General features: G+C 43.3%; 1 protein-coding gene across 2 annotated transcripts in view; it reads left to right on the top strand.

Moving 5' to 3' along the window:
- LOC147306608 (uncharacterized) overlaps positions 1-17809 on the top strand; it is a 125611-nt gene that overhangs the window by 86073 nt on the left and 21729 nt on the right. For both annotated transcript variants that reach the window (XM_086274095.1, XM_086274096.1), the window contains one exon: positions 9995-11139. In XM_086274095.1, coding sequence (XP_086130221.1) covers positions 9995-11139 — 1145 coding nt within the window. The remainder of the gene's footprint in view (positions 1-9994; positions 11140-17809) is intronic.

Raw genomic sequence — 17809 nt, 5'->3', positions numbered from 1 at the left:
CGCCGTTTCTCACATCCAGGCAGCACATCTAGGTGTGTAAGCACAACCACATGCAACTCGGTGCAACACAATCCACTGGAGGCTACAGTGTGACAGTCCAAACACACACACACCTACTGTTACATCTGCTGTGAGCATGTTGCATGCTGCTTCCCAGCACTTTGTTGCTAATATCCTGGGAAAACTAAACTTGTGAATTACGAGTTTTGGGGAGGTTTTTTTTAACCTCTGACATTTTTAAAAATTGTATTTTCATGTTTGCTAATCTTTCATAAGCTGTTCTGTAGCTGTAATAACATATTTTCAGGTTTTGAGCTTGGCTATCACTCATTTAGTTCACATTATAAGTCAATAACTGAAAAATGATTCTGTTAGAGTCACTGACCTATGAAACTTTTATATTATTTTGATATTTCAGTACATACTATTATTTTTATTGTAGAACTGCATCATTGTTAATCACACAGGTGTAGGCAAGCTAAAAATCCATGTACCCTACAGGTATTTTTATGATTGAGGAATTTAGCCAGATTCTCTCTACATCAGGGGTGTCAAACATAAGGCCTGGGGCCAGAATTGGCCCAGCAAACACTTCAATCCTGCCCACTGGACAGTTTGGAAAATGTGTGTAAGCACATAAATTGTGTATTTTTTACTTTTAATGTGTGATTGTGGCCTGAGGTGACTGTTTTTGTAATTTGGCGCTATTTAAATGAGACTGAACTGAATCCTACATAACGATCTTCCCTACAGCTGTTCATACTACACCAATAAAATTAAGTAATAGTTAAAAATTAAATGACAGAAAAGTTCCTGTTTTTTACAACATTTTCTGTGAATTAACAAAAATGTTCAGCCTGAAACTTTTTCTGTAATTTTACGTATTTATTTCTTACAATTTAGGCTCAAAGAGGTGAACTGACAGATTTCTTTATTGTGTACAGAAAACAAGACACACTCTTCAAGGCTGTCTGTGTGGCAGAAAGAGTAGGGCTCAAAGGACTCGGAAACAAAGTGGGTAAACTAAAAAGCAGCTGTATTTCTAAACTTAAATAAACTACAAAGTAATGCAGGTCACAAACGAGGAAACCAAAATGCCAAATCGTTAAGGAGGAAAACTATATCCTATGTCCTATGAGGGACATCACAACAAAGAGCACAGGGAAACTGAGGACTTAAATACACACGAGGGGCCTTTCTCAATATGCGTACTTGTGTGTACTTGCGTTCTCGTGTACTCGTGATACGTCATCAGTCGGAGACCAAGTACTGTTCCAATTCGAAGTACGCATCAAGCCGAGAACGCGGAAAAGTCCCGGATGTGTTCTCGCTCCGCCCATTTTATCGAACATGCATCGGTGGTGACTTGTGTGGACTTGGTACAGCTAAATATCCCAGAATCCATTTCCTCCAAAACTCAAACGCGGCAATGGCGGACGAGCGGGGCTAAAAACTTTTAAATATTACTCTTTCTGGGTCACAAAATAAACTTTTAAGTTATTTTCAAGCGAGAATGTAGCTGTGTAAACTTCAAATATCTGCTTGATTTATCAAGATATCACATATTTCCAAACGTGCTCCGACGTTTTCGGAGACGTCTGTGACCCACCAGCTCCATAGCAGACAGCGAGGTCGAGGGTTATTAGAGCCGATGAGAACAGCGGACTCCCGGCACATCATTTCAACCCCTCCGCGGTCTTTTCGCTACTCAGGTTAAACAAACCCCAAACCCCAGCAGCTGTCTATTGTATTGAGTGTCCACTACAATAAAAATAAAAGCGTTCTAACATCTCACCTGCTTGTTTTTATTAAGGTATGTACACGTATGTACATGTACACTATTTTTATTAATAGAGATTTCACTACTGAGGTTAAACATGATGTATAAGTCACTTAGATCACTTCTAAATGTTAATGTTTGGTTTATTTCAGTGTTTTATTTGTTCCTGAGTAAATTGGTTTGGCTGTGATTAAAGTTCAGCTTCATAACATATTACTCACAGTTAAATTAAGAGGGGACGGCAGTTAAAACTCCGGACCTGTGTGTGACATCATCAAGTATGCTGGTGTTCCAATTGTACAAATCACGAGTCCGTACTCGCGTTCTCGGCGAGTACGTACTTGCCGAGAATGCGAGTACGGACTCGCGTACTTGAGAATTGAGAAAGGGCCGAGGTAATTAGGAGGCGAGAATACAGAAAACAAGACACAGGTGAACAGAATCTAACTAACAAGACAAGGGGAGCGAAACTAAATGCAGCACACACAAGACAAGGAACTATCAAATTAAAACAGGAAGTAGACCAAGACTAAGACAAATGAACTTGACCACAACTAACCAGGGACACGACCAGGGAGACAGAAAGGTCACCAAACATGGAGACAAGGCTGATTTCCACAGGAGACGCTGAGTAAAAGACACAGAGACTAGGACACAAAAGGGACTGAACTAACCAAACAAGAAACCATGAACTGGAAATACAGATAAACATTCAGAGGGACTAGGAAAGTAGGACATAAACAGAAAGAGGCCAAACACAAAACTCAATGAACCTAAAGACACAAAGAAAATCAAAACTGTAGCTCACCAACACAGAAGATCCAGCAGATATCTCATGATCGAATGTGGAGTTAAACTTATTTTCCCTGACAGAGTTTCACTGGTCTGACACACTAACGTCAAAGTGGGCTGTTTGTGGCCCCCGATGTGAAAGAAGTTTGGTGCCAGAGCTTTAGTTTTTCATGCACACATATCAGGAAGTGATCATATATGTCTGTCTTTATGCAATGGAGTGTTTAGTCAGCGGTGATAATAAAAGCAGCATGAATGTAGCTCTTTTTTCTCTGAACTGAGATCAACAGACGATCAGTGATGAAGTCACGTGACGATTTTACTTCATTTCGTTCTCACGCCAATTTAAGAGCCAATGCATCTCCTATCTGAGCAGCCGTGCAAACATAATGTCCGCATGTGACCCACGCGGCGCTGTGATTGCGACGCTCTGTTTTTATCTTGTGTCTCCGCGTTAGGTGTCAGTCACAGCGGCGATCATGAAAGAAACAGTTTGTTTCGAGTGTCACGGCCGGAGAAAGACAGATGGTCAGTGAGAAAAGATACGAGTGACAAATGATTGGTCCCCAATTGCTGTGTCAGATGGAAAAAGCTCACTTAGCTGAGTATTACATTAGCAGCTACAATGCTGCTGGTACAGATTTAGCTCACATGCTACACTCGAGACCTACGCATGAATTGTCCAGTGCTGTCGCTTTGATGGACAAGTGAGCAGGATGTCTGCCAAAGATGTAAGTCGCAGCCTTATTTTGATCTGAGCTGCTGTGGCAGATATAACGAGGCTGACAGAGCTGACAGACTTACTACTTTGTCTCCTTGTCCATTAGCTCCTTCTCAAATCGAATAGCTCAGGTCATTGCTGATTTGCCCTGAGGGTTGAGGACGCAATTCCCTTTCCTTTGATTTTCGAAGAAAAGGCCAGAATTCTACGGAGACTGCATTTAACCTTTGGGAGATGGATAAGGAAGCTGCTCTATTGATTAGTTTTGCTCAGAAAATGAGGGGTGTGACTTTACTTTGGCCAGCTGGATTGGATACTGCTGGATAAGGCCATTTCAAACAATACTATGTATACTCACCTCATGAGCCTATCTTTGTGTGTGCGTGTCATAAGGAAGGAATCACCTACTGTAGCAGGATTTTTCAGAGTACTCACAACTCGCAGGGTGGAAACCATCCGGGCTGCTGCAGCTGGTAATCATTTAGTAATTACTGAATCATTAAATGTGTGCCGAGTACTGATGGGTCAACATGACGATGGGTGTCACAGCTGGTGTGAGCCCATCGTAAAATAAAAAAATAATGTAGGTTTAAAATGAACTTAGCAGTTGTTTTGAAGTTATTCTACAAATTGTTTCTTTTTTTTGTATGCGATTTAAAAGTTAAAGTTGAACTTGTTTTCTACATCATTTAAAACTCTATCTCTCAGGGAAAACGATCCATCTTTAAGGAAATCGTCTTCATTGCTCTTGCAGCGGTAAACCAGTAAACAACCAAATTAACCACATTAAAAGAACTAAAGTAGTTCAGGCTTTTTGACATCTCAGAAAGGACGGATTCTTCCACTGATGCAAAATGCTGCAACTATTCCTCGCACGTTGCTTCACGAGCATACTCTTCTTCACAGTCGCCCGTAACCAAATCCCGTCCCGCTTAGCGCTGCGGTTAGCCACGACTAGGGTTGCCAACTCCCTGAAAAATAAATAAGGGACACCTCGTGGCCAGGGCCGGGCAACCCAGTTGTCTTCACCATTCCCAGTGTGGTGAATTTTCTAGCTCTTTTTTTGTGTGTGAAATTATTTTTTTTAACCATTTGACTTGAAGTTGATTTAAGTAGATGCATATTCTATTCTTTGTGATATGAACACATGTGAAACAAATGATCATTTAGCCATTTATTTTTAGCTCAAAATGACAACATTAACACAATAAAACAGGTCTCCTTCTTAAACAGAAGCCTGTCATGCTTAACTTTTGAGAATATAAGTAAATCTTTCTTTAAAAGAACTCTGTCCTGCTTAACTTAAAATAATAGAAAACAATAGAAAGAAAAATATTCTTGTAACAGTGCACATTTAGTGCATTTAGTACAATTGGCTTCAGTTGAGGTATTATTTCAGCTTTTCTAATGCTAATCAGCTGCTCCTGTTTGTAAACCCGCTTGTTCCCATGATTACGCATCATAACTCATCATCATTATTCACCTATGTATTACTTTTATGTATTGATTACAACAAATAGATGACTATCTATCCTTGCAGTTGTTTATTACACAAAATAAATTATATTATCACACTTCTGGCCACATAGCGCTGATATTCACTGCACATGCCCATATTAACTTTTTCCAGCCAGGTGTTTTCCTTTTCCCATTCTTCCCTTTCTCTGAGGGGAACAAATATTGCTGCTCTAATGCTGGGCTCGCACTGTGCGATTTTTGGCCCATTTTGAGACGATTTTTGAGTTGTGCGACGGTTTTGGCGATCGGCCCGATTTTGGCCTTCATCGTGCGTCGTGTAGTATACGTGGGGTAACGAGAAGTGATTAACACCTCACGACCAGCTCCCGATCATCAATCGCTCGTGAGGGTCTCACCACAGCCGCTCACACTGCTCACGCGCAAACACGTAAACGTCGGTGAAAAAGACGTTGCAGCACGGCTGTGCAGCGTGCGATCTGGACACAAGCGATGGAGGCACAACTTGTAGAACTTTGGAAAGCTCATCCGAGCCTTTTCGATGTGGCATCACAAAATGATCACGACCACAACAACCGTGAAAATAGTTGGATTTACATTGCTGCTCAATCACAGCTGCCTGATCAATGTTTTTCATTAGCAATTTAGAAAAGTTGGTGGTGGTGGTGTGTCTGTGTGAGTGAAAGACAGAGAGAGCGAGCGAGCAACAGATTTTCTGTTATAACCTTAATTTTATGGAGGCACAGTGTGAGCTCTCAGGTCGCATCAGAGCATCGGGTCGTATAGTGTGAGACCTGCATCGTGACCTACCAACTGCGAGTCAATCGTGCAGTTTGAGCAGGAGCTGAATATCGTGACTGAAAAAATCGCACAGTGTCTGCCCAGCTTTAGGTGTACTGTCGTCCGAGACTTGCACCGCAGTGTCGGCGTTTGTTTCCCTGTTGGCCATGCTTCTTGTTGTGGTCATCTGTTGTCTTCCGGTATTTTCTCCGCAAGCGACCTTTCCTCGACCAATGAGATGAGCGGTAATCTGAATTGTCATACTTGAATTGTCATAAGTGTGCTGTCAGCTCATTGGTCACAAAGCAGGAGAGGGGCTGGGAATTATGTTTTCAAACAAAGCGTTAATTCCATTAAAAGTTATAGGCCACTTTTGATTCTCACTGTATTACGGGACAAAGTGCGTCCCTTATTAGCTCAATACGGGACGTGTACTTTTGTTTCGAAATACGGGACGATTCCGTATTTTAAGGGACGGTTGGCAACCCTAGCCACGACGCTAACCACTTCCAAGTCTGAAGGTCGCATGCCTTTGATCTCTCAGTCTAGTGCAGCGCTTTATTAACTTTTAACTTTGTTTTCAACTCCAGTTAGGGCCTGAGCCAGTGGAAGAGTGGAAGCTGTCACTGATACTGAGGGCAGATATAATGCTATTTAAATGCTAATGTGTTAAGAGGAGCAAAACGACCTTTACTCACACTGTGCGCGCGGGCGGGGTGGCAGCACAGAACAGAAGGCCTTAATAAATGAGCGTCTTCCTCTGAATCTGTTTCCTGTCTGTGTACACCTAATGTCAGGTAGAAGGTGTGTTTATCACAGCTGAGCCCTGGAGCCTGTGACAGCATTATAGACATGTGTATTATGTCAAGGGGTGAAACAGATATTGGATGATTGTGGAGGGTGTGTGCGTTAAGTTGAACGATCATTTCCTTTTTCTGAGTTGATCTCTAATAAGTTAGCATGTCTGGAGTAACAGCAAAGGTCTCTGTTTTCTCAAATATCAGCTTTTCTTAATTTTTCTCATGTGCACAGTCAGTGTCGTTATTATCATCACATCAACACTAAAAGCCCAGTAGCTTGATGGTTGTACCCCAAACACTATTTCCACTGCACTTCTGGATTCAGCTTCCATCCTAGCAGTGCTTCTAAGCAGTTGGCACCCTTGCCAGGAAGCCAATAATGTGATGGCAGGTGCTGGTATCAGTGTATAAACAACAAGCCCTCTCCCTGTCCACAGATGTCACAGATACTTGTCTCCCTGTTTGCAAAGTACTTGCCAGAAGGATGTGCACTCACTGAGAGAGCTGTCTGCCTCGCTCAGGGTGCTTTGGCTAAAAATTAAGTCAACTTTCAAATGTTTCTGATCACAAATCTATTTTTTTCTGTCTTTTTTTGTAGCGGATGATAAATTTGGTATCAGCACTGGTAGAAGGTGAAAAAGAAGAAAGAGAAACTGAGGGCAGATGAGTCTGTCATCTGTCGTATAATCCCAGGAAGTACCATAACTCTGCGGTTAGGTAATTTATTCAGTGCAGCTCCCTGAGATACCTCAAGGAATAGTGAGCTGTCAAAGAAAAGCCTTGGAGTAAGACAGTGACATAACTTCAGATAGAAACGTAGCATCGCATCAATCAATAATGCAGCGTCATCCTCCTGTTTCACATGCTAGCAGGGAATGATCTGGACTCAAGCTAGGCAAGTCCACCTGAATTATCCCATTCAAATGCATTCAGCAGTAATGCGTCTGATGAGCTTTTTCAGCGTAGTTCTGTGCAGCCGTACAAAAGCAACCTCTTCCCTCGGGCGTGCTTAGAGTAGCCTGGATTAATTTTACATCAGGCTGCCAAGAAGACATCCTCACGTAAGACTGGTAAACAACGAGAATTTGTTTTCATCTCGACAGATGGAGGACGGCAGCAACAGAAGAGCACGGCTGCACCTCAGGGGTTGAGATCTTAGACCTCATTAAAAATTATTTTGAACTGAATAAATTTGATCCAATTTGAAAGATGAAAGGGAACATCCACCCTTAGTTACGAGCCACTACCAGCAGAGTAAGTCGTTCTCGTGATCTTGCTCAGGTTTTTGATCTACGAGTACGAGACTCAATCAAACTATTGACAAAATAATCTAAATCCTCAATATTCCCAGGGAAAGTCCCTTAACCGGGAGAAAAGACCTGAAAAGGAATTTCACAAATAAAACTGATGCAGGTAAAGTTTATATGATTGTGAAGCTTTTGCAGGGATATTCAAATGTTTCACTGTCAGCACATGAAAATCCACTAACGTGGTGCCTTCGCTGACCTCAGTGTGCATCAGTCATATAAACGCTCCTCGGCTGATTTTGGCAGATGTTGGAGTTCAAAACTCTCATAATTTTATTGTAAGTGCAGCACATCTGGGCTTCTGATCTATGTGCTCACAAAATACGTTACAAGGAACATGTAGATAAGATGAATCTGAGTCAGTTTTATACAGAGGCAGGTTATAAAACGGAAACGCAGAAGTCATTGAACCCTGTTAAAGGACCCTGTCTCTATGAGAGGAGACATTTCACAAGAGCAATGCATTATAAAAGTCATAGTTTAATGTTGCAGTCAGTTACACATTATGAAGTTATGTTGGTTAAAAGTTGCTGTTTCTGCCTGACCTTGCCGTTAGAGATTTCACGTGTTCTACAAGCTATTCAATCAGAGTGTGTACTTAGTACTTCACTGTATTGCATAGAGTCCTGTGAAACGGTCTTTTTCCCATAACAATACCTCCAAAAAACCATCAAACAAACTAATATTACACAAGGGAAGTCTGTGCTTCAGCACTCCTTCAGTCTTCAAGTCAGGTGTCCTTGGGCAAGATACTGAATGCCAAAATTTCCCCTGATGCATCATTTGGTGTGTGAATGTGATGCAGAGAGGTCTGAGTGGGCAGCAAGGTAAAAATGTCTGGATTATTTCTACCTCGTGTAGACAGCAGCTTCTGTATAGTGCCAGGAAGTACCACACAGAGATCATTTGTACGGTGCAGCTTATACAACTATTTAATTGCTCTGCAGGTTATTAGTCTTAATTTCAAGGTGCAATGTTTTGAGAGGCCAGTAACACTAAGTACAGTCTGCTTACCATTTTCCAAACGTTCAGTCAGTGCAACAGGCAGCTATCAGCTTCCAACATCTGCTGGTGCTCTGCTCACTCACACTGAAGATTTAGTCCTGTGGACTGAGGCATTAATGACGGTTAAGGGTCCAGCTGTCCTTTATTCATATCAAGGTATCAGAATTAAGTTTATGGAAATGTTTTGGGAATTTATAGAGTTGTTAATACGCTGATATGAGACTGTCCCATTCCCTCACTCTCTCCCGTTCCACAGTAGCTCATAAAAACTCTCCTTCATTTTATGGGGTTACAGCGGGAGTGAAAGTGCATGGGCTTTATGAGGCGTAGCAATGGCTGGCAAGAGGACTGAGATATGCTTATTTGTTTGTTTCCTATTTCACAAGACAGGCTGCAGATAAGTTTGAAATATGACATCACACTGCACTGTTCAGCTGCTCGTTGAAAACCAGGAGGTTTGGAGGACAGTCGCAATTATCAATATATTATGAAAAAGAGCAAACTCATAATTCACAGGCTCAAAAATATATTTTTACCTGTATAACTTGATAAGCATTCATTTTTTGGCACACATGGAAATGAGGACCAGGCCAAAAAATTATATTTGTAAAAAAGCGTTCCACTAAAGTTGAGTTTTAACCGACATTGTCCCGACATGTTTAAAGGAAGGAGCCTGTAATTAGAACATGCAGTGCTGAGGCATAAAAGCAAACCTTTCCTCTGATTAAGTTAAACACATTGGAATAGAGCGCGGAGACGTTTGACCTCGGTGACCGATTGCACAGAATTGGTTTTTAATCTTTGGCTACAATGCCCAACAGAAGCAGAGAGGGAGGGTGCATCTGGAGATCACCTTCCAAGGTCTCCTTCCCGGCCTTACGCCTCACGGCACACTCCTCGGGGCTTTGACGGATGACACCAGCGCCGGCGAGTGATAGGCTATTATTTCACTTTGCTTTGGATAAATGGCAATGCGGGATCCTACCTGTCGCCTGCCCTTCTCTTTCTTTTGTCTTGTTCTCTTGTCCCATCTTTACAGCGGTATGCCACTGCAGACGGGAATAGAAGGTGAAAACTAAGAGTGCTGAGATTTTATCAGAGCAATTTGTGGATTTCTCCTCCACATTTCAGCTCTGCTGCTTTTTGACTTTTTGTTTTTTCCTCCCTGCAGCCAAAGTGGGTTTGGAGAGTGAGAATAAGCTGGATAACGACCAACTTGTGTGTTATTTGGCTTTTTTCTCCCCCATCATTAAGTGTGAAATGCGTTTCTTTTTTGGGAAGCTGCTTTTTTTACCCTTATTCTGATGAAATTGTCTCTGCTTATTGCTTTCAGACCAACAGTATTCATGGTCCCCCTCGCAGTACTTCGATGAGGACAGCTACTCCCCTCCACCCAGGAACATGAAGGGTCTCTCCGGCGGCCGCCCTGCCCACCTCCAGCTCACCTCCCCCACCTCTGCCCACACCTGCGGCCTGGCTGATTGTGACCATTCCCTGGACCACCTGCACCACCATGTTGACTCACGGCCTCCTTCCTATCTCCTCAGCCCCACTGAGAGCTGCCCCCTTGACGGTCATCACCGCTGCTCCCCACGGAGCTCCATCCACTCTGAGTGCATGGTGATGCCGATGTCCATGTCGGCCACTGACCACTCTATCTCCAGTAGCACTTTCCCCCGCATGCACTACGGCAGCGCTTCGCGGGACAGTGGCGGGAACGCCTCGGGTGGCAGGGAATCTCGAGACAACGGCGGCTCATCCTCGCACGGCGGCAGTGGCAAAATGAACCGAATCCCAGCAAACCTCCTGGACCAATTTGAAAAACAGATGCCACTGCACCGGGACGGCTTCCACACGCTGCAGTACCAGCGCACCTCCACCACGACCACGACTACAGAGCAGCGCAACGAAAGCCCCGGGCGAATACGCCACTTAGTCCACTCAGTACAGAAGCTTTTCACAAAGTCACACTCCCTGGAGGGCTCCTCCAAGATGAACGGCACCAAAGGTGACTCACACAGGGAAAGCTCGCACCACCACCATCACCACCACCAAGGCCACCACAAACACAGCAAACGCAGCAAGAGCAAAGAGCGCAAGTCCGACAGCAGCAAGCAGCGCTCGGGAGGTTGGTGGAGTTCGGATGACAACCTTGACAGCGACAGCACATACAGAACGCCGAGCGTCATGTCACGGCATCCAGTCGACCACATCAGCCACTGTTACCCCGAGTCTGTGCACGGCCACATGGTGGGAGATCTGTCGCTAAAGACCTCCAAAAGCAACAACGACGTGAAGTGCTCAGCCTGCGAAAGCATAGCCATGGCGCCAGAGGGCAAGTTCATGAAGAGAAGCTCCTGGTCAACGCTGACAGTTAGCCAGGCCAAGGAGGCCTACAGGAAGTCCTCACTCAACTTGGAAAAGCCAATGATGCCCACGGATCTCAAGCCCAACCTCAGGCCCTGCCACTATCTACAGGTGAGTTTGGCTTTGGTCAGGTTTAAGAACAGGGACTAGTCAGCAGACGCAAAAACAAGTAATTTTTCAGAACTCCTGACATCATCGCATTATTCTGCATCTTCAGTGAGCGCAGTAGTATAGTTGTAGTTACACTGGTGCACTGAGCTGCACTGCACCATTATGACTCCCCAACATCCCGGCTGGGATACAAGCGGGGCCATCAGATTTCGACCAAACAAAATCAAACCTGCATGCCGCCAAACAGAGTTTATTTTTAAATGAAATGCTCTGATTTGTATGTTGATGCAACAGAAGGAGCGATGATAGCGTTCGTTTTCTGTCACTGCAGTGCTTTGAGTGTCGTTTTATAGAGTTTTCAAGAACTTTAGGCTTTGTAGAAAAGACGAGCAAGCCTGCGCTCACAGGAGAAGAAAAGCTGCTCGTCTCAGTTGGCTTTAAAAGCTGATCTGAAAGACAGTGTTTTGTTTGTCACTGCCCTGGATATTACATTGTGAACCTGTCCTATGGCTCAGCATGTGGCTGGCAATAGAAAGGACTAGCACAGCAGGACAAATCAATTAACTCTGTAAATGATCTGTGCTGGAGGGGAAGAGCTGGCAGTATGAGAATAAAAGGCCAGAAATCAATCTGGATTTTTTTTACTGTGTTGTTTTCTCTGATTTCACAGAGGATTCAGTCTGGAAAAGTTTAGCATTTAGCTCAGACCCATGATCGGCTCTGCAGGAGACCTTATAGCACAGAAGGGATCAATTCAGTGAGTCAGCACTTTTCACAAAAGGTTCTCATGGGTTTATAAGCATGCTGCAGGGTATATGGAATAAGAAAGTACACTTTCAATCCCAAATTGCAAATTCAAGCCAGAAAAACAACATTATGTAACCGTGCTGCTGCAAATATAACAATGTGAAATGTGATTGCATCATGTAAGTACTCCCCGTAGCCAAAATAAAGCGATCGTTCAGCGCAAAGAAAAAGAGCAGACTTGGAGACTCGTTGCTCTAAGCAGAGAGCGTGTCGTATGATTGCCTAATGTTGTAAATGAAAAGCCGACACGTCACTGAAATCAGCTTCAGCTGATATCATCTGAGAGTTTTACGATGAGTTTTTCAGCACAGAATCAGGCAGACGGTGCATCATCCACTCCAGTTTTTTTGCATATCCAATAAGGAAAGTAATCTCTTAAAGAGAGAGTTGCAGTGCTGGCACCCCCACCTGTTCCCGTCTTCAGCTGAGGTAGTGTCCGAATCACAGCACTATAAACACTTCTAAAAATATCCTGCCGCAGGGCTATATTTAGACCGGCGTTATCAATCCGATCCGTACAGGGCTTGACACATCTTCCCTCCCCAGAGGAAAATCAATGCGCTCTCAGGGAACGCTCGGAGACAACGTATTGAAGGAGAGGGAGAGAGAAAGTTGGAGATGCGTATATATGGCTGAGGTTTATGGCTCTGTGGATGTGCTGAGATACTTTGAGAAACAGAAGAGAGGAAACAAAGCAATGCTCCCCGTGGCTGCTGTTGTTGCTCATCAACAGGAGCAGTCAGGCAGAGAGATGGAGCCAATAGTCAGGAATGATACTCTACACACACTGAGGGGTCACATTGAGAAGTACTCGGATCCTGCTGCTGCTGAATTGGGATTACCCACAACTGTCTGCTCTGCAGCAGCAGCATAAAGCCTATCCAGGGAGAGTGTGTGTGCCGAACCTGTCAGTGTGTGAGTGGCAGTGTTCGTGAAAAAGTGTGTTTTTTTCTGTTTATCACACACCAGATGGTTTGATGAGGTGCTAGTCACCTTGTTGCCGTCCTTGGGTGATGACGGAGAGAGTGAGAAACTTTGAAAGTTTGGTAGAACTATAGACACAGACTTTTATCATAGACTTATTAAAGTAATCTAACTTTGCAACTTTGTAACAAATCAATCCCATAAATCCTACTGCAGGTAATAAAGTTAAATGTTAATGTTTGTGCACGTGGCAGGTCTGTGCGAGTCTTTGTGCGTGGAAGCAGGATGAACTGGACATTAGGGAAGACAGACGGGTTCATATAGAAGATTTTTCTCTAAAATGATAAGTGGTGGGGAATCAGACCTGGCATTAGCATCTCTTCCTGTCATCTCTCAAATTAGCCCTAATTAGCCCGTTCTGAGATCTGTACACACTAATAGCCACTGAACCATCTACTGTAATGCGCGTGTAGGTGTGTGGGCCAGCCTTTGTCCGTCGTTGCAGTGTGCAGCAGACGCTGTAATCCATGTTCAAAATGTATCAGCATCTTATGGCATTGCAAAACACACTTTTAATTAATTTTGCAACACTTTGTTGGTTTTGTTATTGTTTTCCATGAATGGTCGGATGCTGCATCGCTGTGAATTATGGCCAGGAATTATCTCCTTCCTTTCACGAAGGATGTATCCTCAGTGTATCCTCCACTAAAGGAGGTCATAAAGGAAGAACTGAAGAACCTTTCCTAACGATTTAGAGAATTCAAACAGCTCTTAATATGTCAGCTACACAGATACTTCCAGATCACTTTGGTTTGGAGCCTTTCTAAGTAAAACCGTCTATTAAACTGCACCCAATAACTCTGCGTTACTGACAACTCTCAGCCCAGATTAAGTGAGCTTTTCTAGCAAATAGAGTTCCTTCCTCTTCCTTCGTACAGTAGCGTTGTACAAAGGAAGGATTAGTCTTTGATAGTTTTGCTGATAGGGCATTGCGGTGGGATTTAATAAGCCAATTAACTGCCATGTTGGCTTGCCAAAGGTGGGGCTTGAGAGGCAGAAAGGCTGCTGATTAAAATACAAAAGCAAAGTGCAAAGCAGCAGAAACAAAACTGGCACTGTGATGGAAAGCTGTAGTAACGCACACCCACACACACTCGGGGGTTTCCTAGCATTTTTATGAAGGAGTTCCCAGATAGCAATCGGGCCACGAACCCTTACGTAGAGGGATCTCGTCCCAGGAACCCGAAGATCAGACGACTGTCTGTCTCTGTTTGCCGGAGGCGACGATGTGGATTATCACTGTGACAGCGTGCATCTTATTGCAGTCGTGTTATTATGTCAAACCTCAAGTTTCTTTTGATTTTAATGTGATTGTTTCAGGGTATAAACATTAAATAGTCACTTGTTAAGCTGCAATCTGCAAAATGCCTTTTTCTGATCCAGTAGCCAGGCTAAATCAATAATAATAGCCAGCTATGATGCCATCCTAATTCTTGGGAGGTTTAATAGCCATATTTTCTGCCTTACAGGCGTTTCCTGCCAAGACTTCTTCACTGTTTAAGTGTATTATTACCATGTGGTGCAAAATACCCCAGCACTCCATATGCAGTGTCTAACAGTCTGTTTGGAGAAGTTTCGTCGCAAGCAAGAATTCTCTGATAAACCAGTTGTGCAGTAATAAAAAAGTAATATTGTTCATTTTACATGAACATGAACACATGAGTACATTCAGCATTCAGCACAGGTGTTACCACAGGGGACAAACGTGGAAGCAAAATCACAGACTGCACAGAGTTCTGATGAATAAGAAGGAGAGAAGAATATGTATTTGTAATGCTGGGGTAGGTGAAGGATGAAAAGCGTAGGTAGGTTTCCCCCTCACAACAGAAGAGAACCTCATGCCGTCTCTTTTATCTGTCATCAAAATACTCAAAAGGAAAATCTGTCCTTGTGTGTACTTTCTGTAAGAAGTTCTTCCTTTTGTTGATCTGAAAGGTTTTTTGTTTGTTTGAGACACCTCTTAGCAACAGAACAAGGGTGAAGAGTTGAAAAAGTCTTGGTTGAATGTCTTTCTTCTGTTTTTAGTGCAGAAATGTTGGGCAGTCTCATTTACATCGAGTTATCATCACAAAGATGCTGCGGCCCTCAAGATTTCAGAGATTTTAATGTCAGTCCACAGCTTTGCTTCACTGTGAAATATCTCAACGTTTACTCAAATGATTGCTGCAAACTTTGTGGATTTATTCATAAAGCACAAAACCTTAAACCGAAAGCCAGCAGCTTCATGAAAGCATGCTAAAAGGTGGAACAAGCTGCTGAATATCAGTTAAAAATCAGTAGAGTGTTGATGTGGCAGATGTGCTCATGCTAGAGTGCTACACAATTATTGCAACCATGTAAACTTGCAGTCTTGTTAGCTTTGAAGACGGGGACTGTCTGTGATCAGTTGGTTACCATCTAACAATTTAATTGTTGCAATATGTTTGTGATAATGTAACTATAGTAAGATTCCAAAAATTGCAACTGTGTTGCCGTTTATCTACACAGAAAATCACATCAGTTACTTTTATTCCACAAATCCTGATCCTGCAGAACCCAAAAACTGCAAAATGACCCAGGCATTCAGCAAGCTTGTTTATAGAAATATAACCAGAATAAACAGTAATTATTTGCAGACCTTTTCTAATCTGCTGAGAATGACTGCAGGCAAACAACAGTTGCTGCAACTTCTTGCAATCAGTCTCCAACAGCAGAAATAAAAACCCCTCAGCAATCACAGATTTGGTTCTAGCTGCAAGGAGACTGACATCTTCTTTTTATTCTACAGCGACTGAGCCATTCCATTCTACAGCGACTGAGCTGTTGCTCGTTAACCATCTCAAGTTCAGGAGCGCGCTCCGTTGAGTAAATGCCCCGGTGAGCGTTTTTTTTTTTTTATAAAGTTACCATTTAGCTCACAGTTCAGGTTCATAGAGCTGCCAGCACGTCTGCAGATTAGAACCCTCCTGTTAAGCTCTTGGAATCATTCGTTGCCCCTGTGAGCTCTGCTGATGCTCATACAGCAGCTTTAGTGTTTGAATCACTCTGAGAAGTGCTGTTGGTATTCATGAGATTGATTCTGTTACAGCCAAAATGACAAATTTATTCTCTTCATCTTCCCGGGGCATGACTGCTGTCGTTTTGTTACTGAGCACGATTATTTACACTTTTACGACTTTGTCTGAAAATGTAAAGCGGCAGTAAACAAACAAACAACATGAGCTGAGACTGCAGATTTGTGAATGTTGCATGTTTGTGCAAAAGCAGCACGAGACATGAGGAGTCCACGTTGGTGTGTAGTGGGAGGCTGGTGGATGGGATTACCAGTGATTGCACCTTTAAGGGCACTCTAACTCCCATCAACCAATAGGTATCAGCCATCTCTCCATATTTCTGCACAGTGCATTGCTCACTCTTTCTCTCTCTCCCTCTGTCTGCCCCAGCGTATTTCTTTACTTAATACCAGTGACTTATGTCTCTTAGTGGGTGTATAGATAGAGCCGCAGAGTTAATCAATGAAATGCACTGCAGCACTGCAGGAGCATTGGCCGGGGCCTGGCTACCCCCACTACCGGCATGCACACAAACACACAAACACACACATATACACACTGCATTCTCTCTGGCCTCCGACAGAGCCACAGATCAAAGCTGTGAAAGTAAAAGTAGACAAAGTAAAAGTAGACACACAAATGTGCCAGTGTCTGCTTAATCCTGCTACGAGATGCTGGTGAGGCAAGGTTGTTTGCTGCCATTGCTGAAGTGTCGGAGCAGCTTGGGCACGTACCAGGAGTTGTGGTCATAAAAATCTCATTATAGTACGAGAAAAAATTTTTTCCCCGGACCGCGTCTCTTATTTTTTGAGCAGAATCCAGTTGATTAAATCAAGTTAAAGTTCCGTTATTGTGAAGAGAAAAGCTAAAATGTAAAATTTCCCACTGTGAATTTTCACAGAGCTCCCACAAATCTTGGCTCGTATTCACATCATTGCATCAGAAGCTTCATCAAAGTTTCCCTGTGGAACATTTTTGGATGCTCACCTCTGAATTCCTCTCTTAGTGGGATCTTTAGGTCAAGGTGAGCAGCGAAGCACTCGTACGATCAGAAACTGACCACTCACTGTTTTTTATCTTCACAGGGAGACACCCTGGAATCTATCCTCTTTATCAGCAAATTTAAATTAAACAAATCTCACCACAGCTTGTGCCTGTCCTCTGGCATTCCGTTCATTAATTAGACGTCTAAAAATATCAAACCCCTCCAAGACTTAATTAACCCATTGACTCCATTTGGTAGATGGTGTCTGTCTGTCTTTGGAGGGGAGATGAATGACTTGTATCGCTGTGTGTTTGAGAGTGTATCCATATGGCTGTGTACATGTCCCAGTTAACTGTGTGTTTTGCATCACAGTAAGCTTCTGTAACTCCTTTCACACACGAGTACATGTTAGTGTTCGAGAGGCATTTTGTGCAGCACATCCAAACACCTCAAGCCTAACACAACTTCCTCAGTGATGTCATCACAAAATGCCACTTTATTGGGTAACCTGGTTCTGAGTCAGCTGGCAGCAGCTCTTTTGGGCTTGTAGACACTGAAGTTCAAAGTGAGCATCAGAATGGGGACAAAAGGAAATTTAAGAGACTTTGAATGTGGTGTGGCTGTTTGTGTCGGTCAGACCGCTGTGAGTCTTTCAGAAACTGCTAATCTCCTTGGACTTTCCCACAAAACATCCCCAGAGTTTACAGGGAATCGTCCAAAAAACAGAAGTTATCCAGTGAGCACTGGGAGCGGCCGTTGCTCAGGAGGTAAAACAGGTCATCTGATTGGACGGTTGTCTGTTCAATCCCTAGCTGCTCCAGTCTCTATGCCAAATATCCTTGGGCAAGACACTAACCCCAAG

Source organism: Aulonocara sp. 'chitande type north' Nkhata Bay, linkage group LG19 (assembly GCF_057382095.1).
Source record: "Aulonocara sp. 'chitande type north' Nkhata Bay isolate Kocher_YH1m ecotype deep benthic linkage group LG19, A_spYH_male_GT1.1, whole genome shotgun sequence".
Classification (NCBI taxonomy): domain Eukaryota; kingdom Metazoa; phylum Chordata; class Actinopteri; order Cichliformes; family Cichlidae; genus Aulonocara; species Aulonocara sp. 'chitande type north' Nkhata Bay.
Note: the sequence above shows the minus strand (reverse complement) of the source record. Positions and strands in the feature narration are given on the sequence as shown.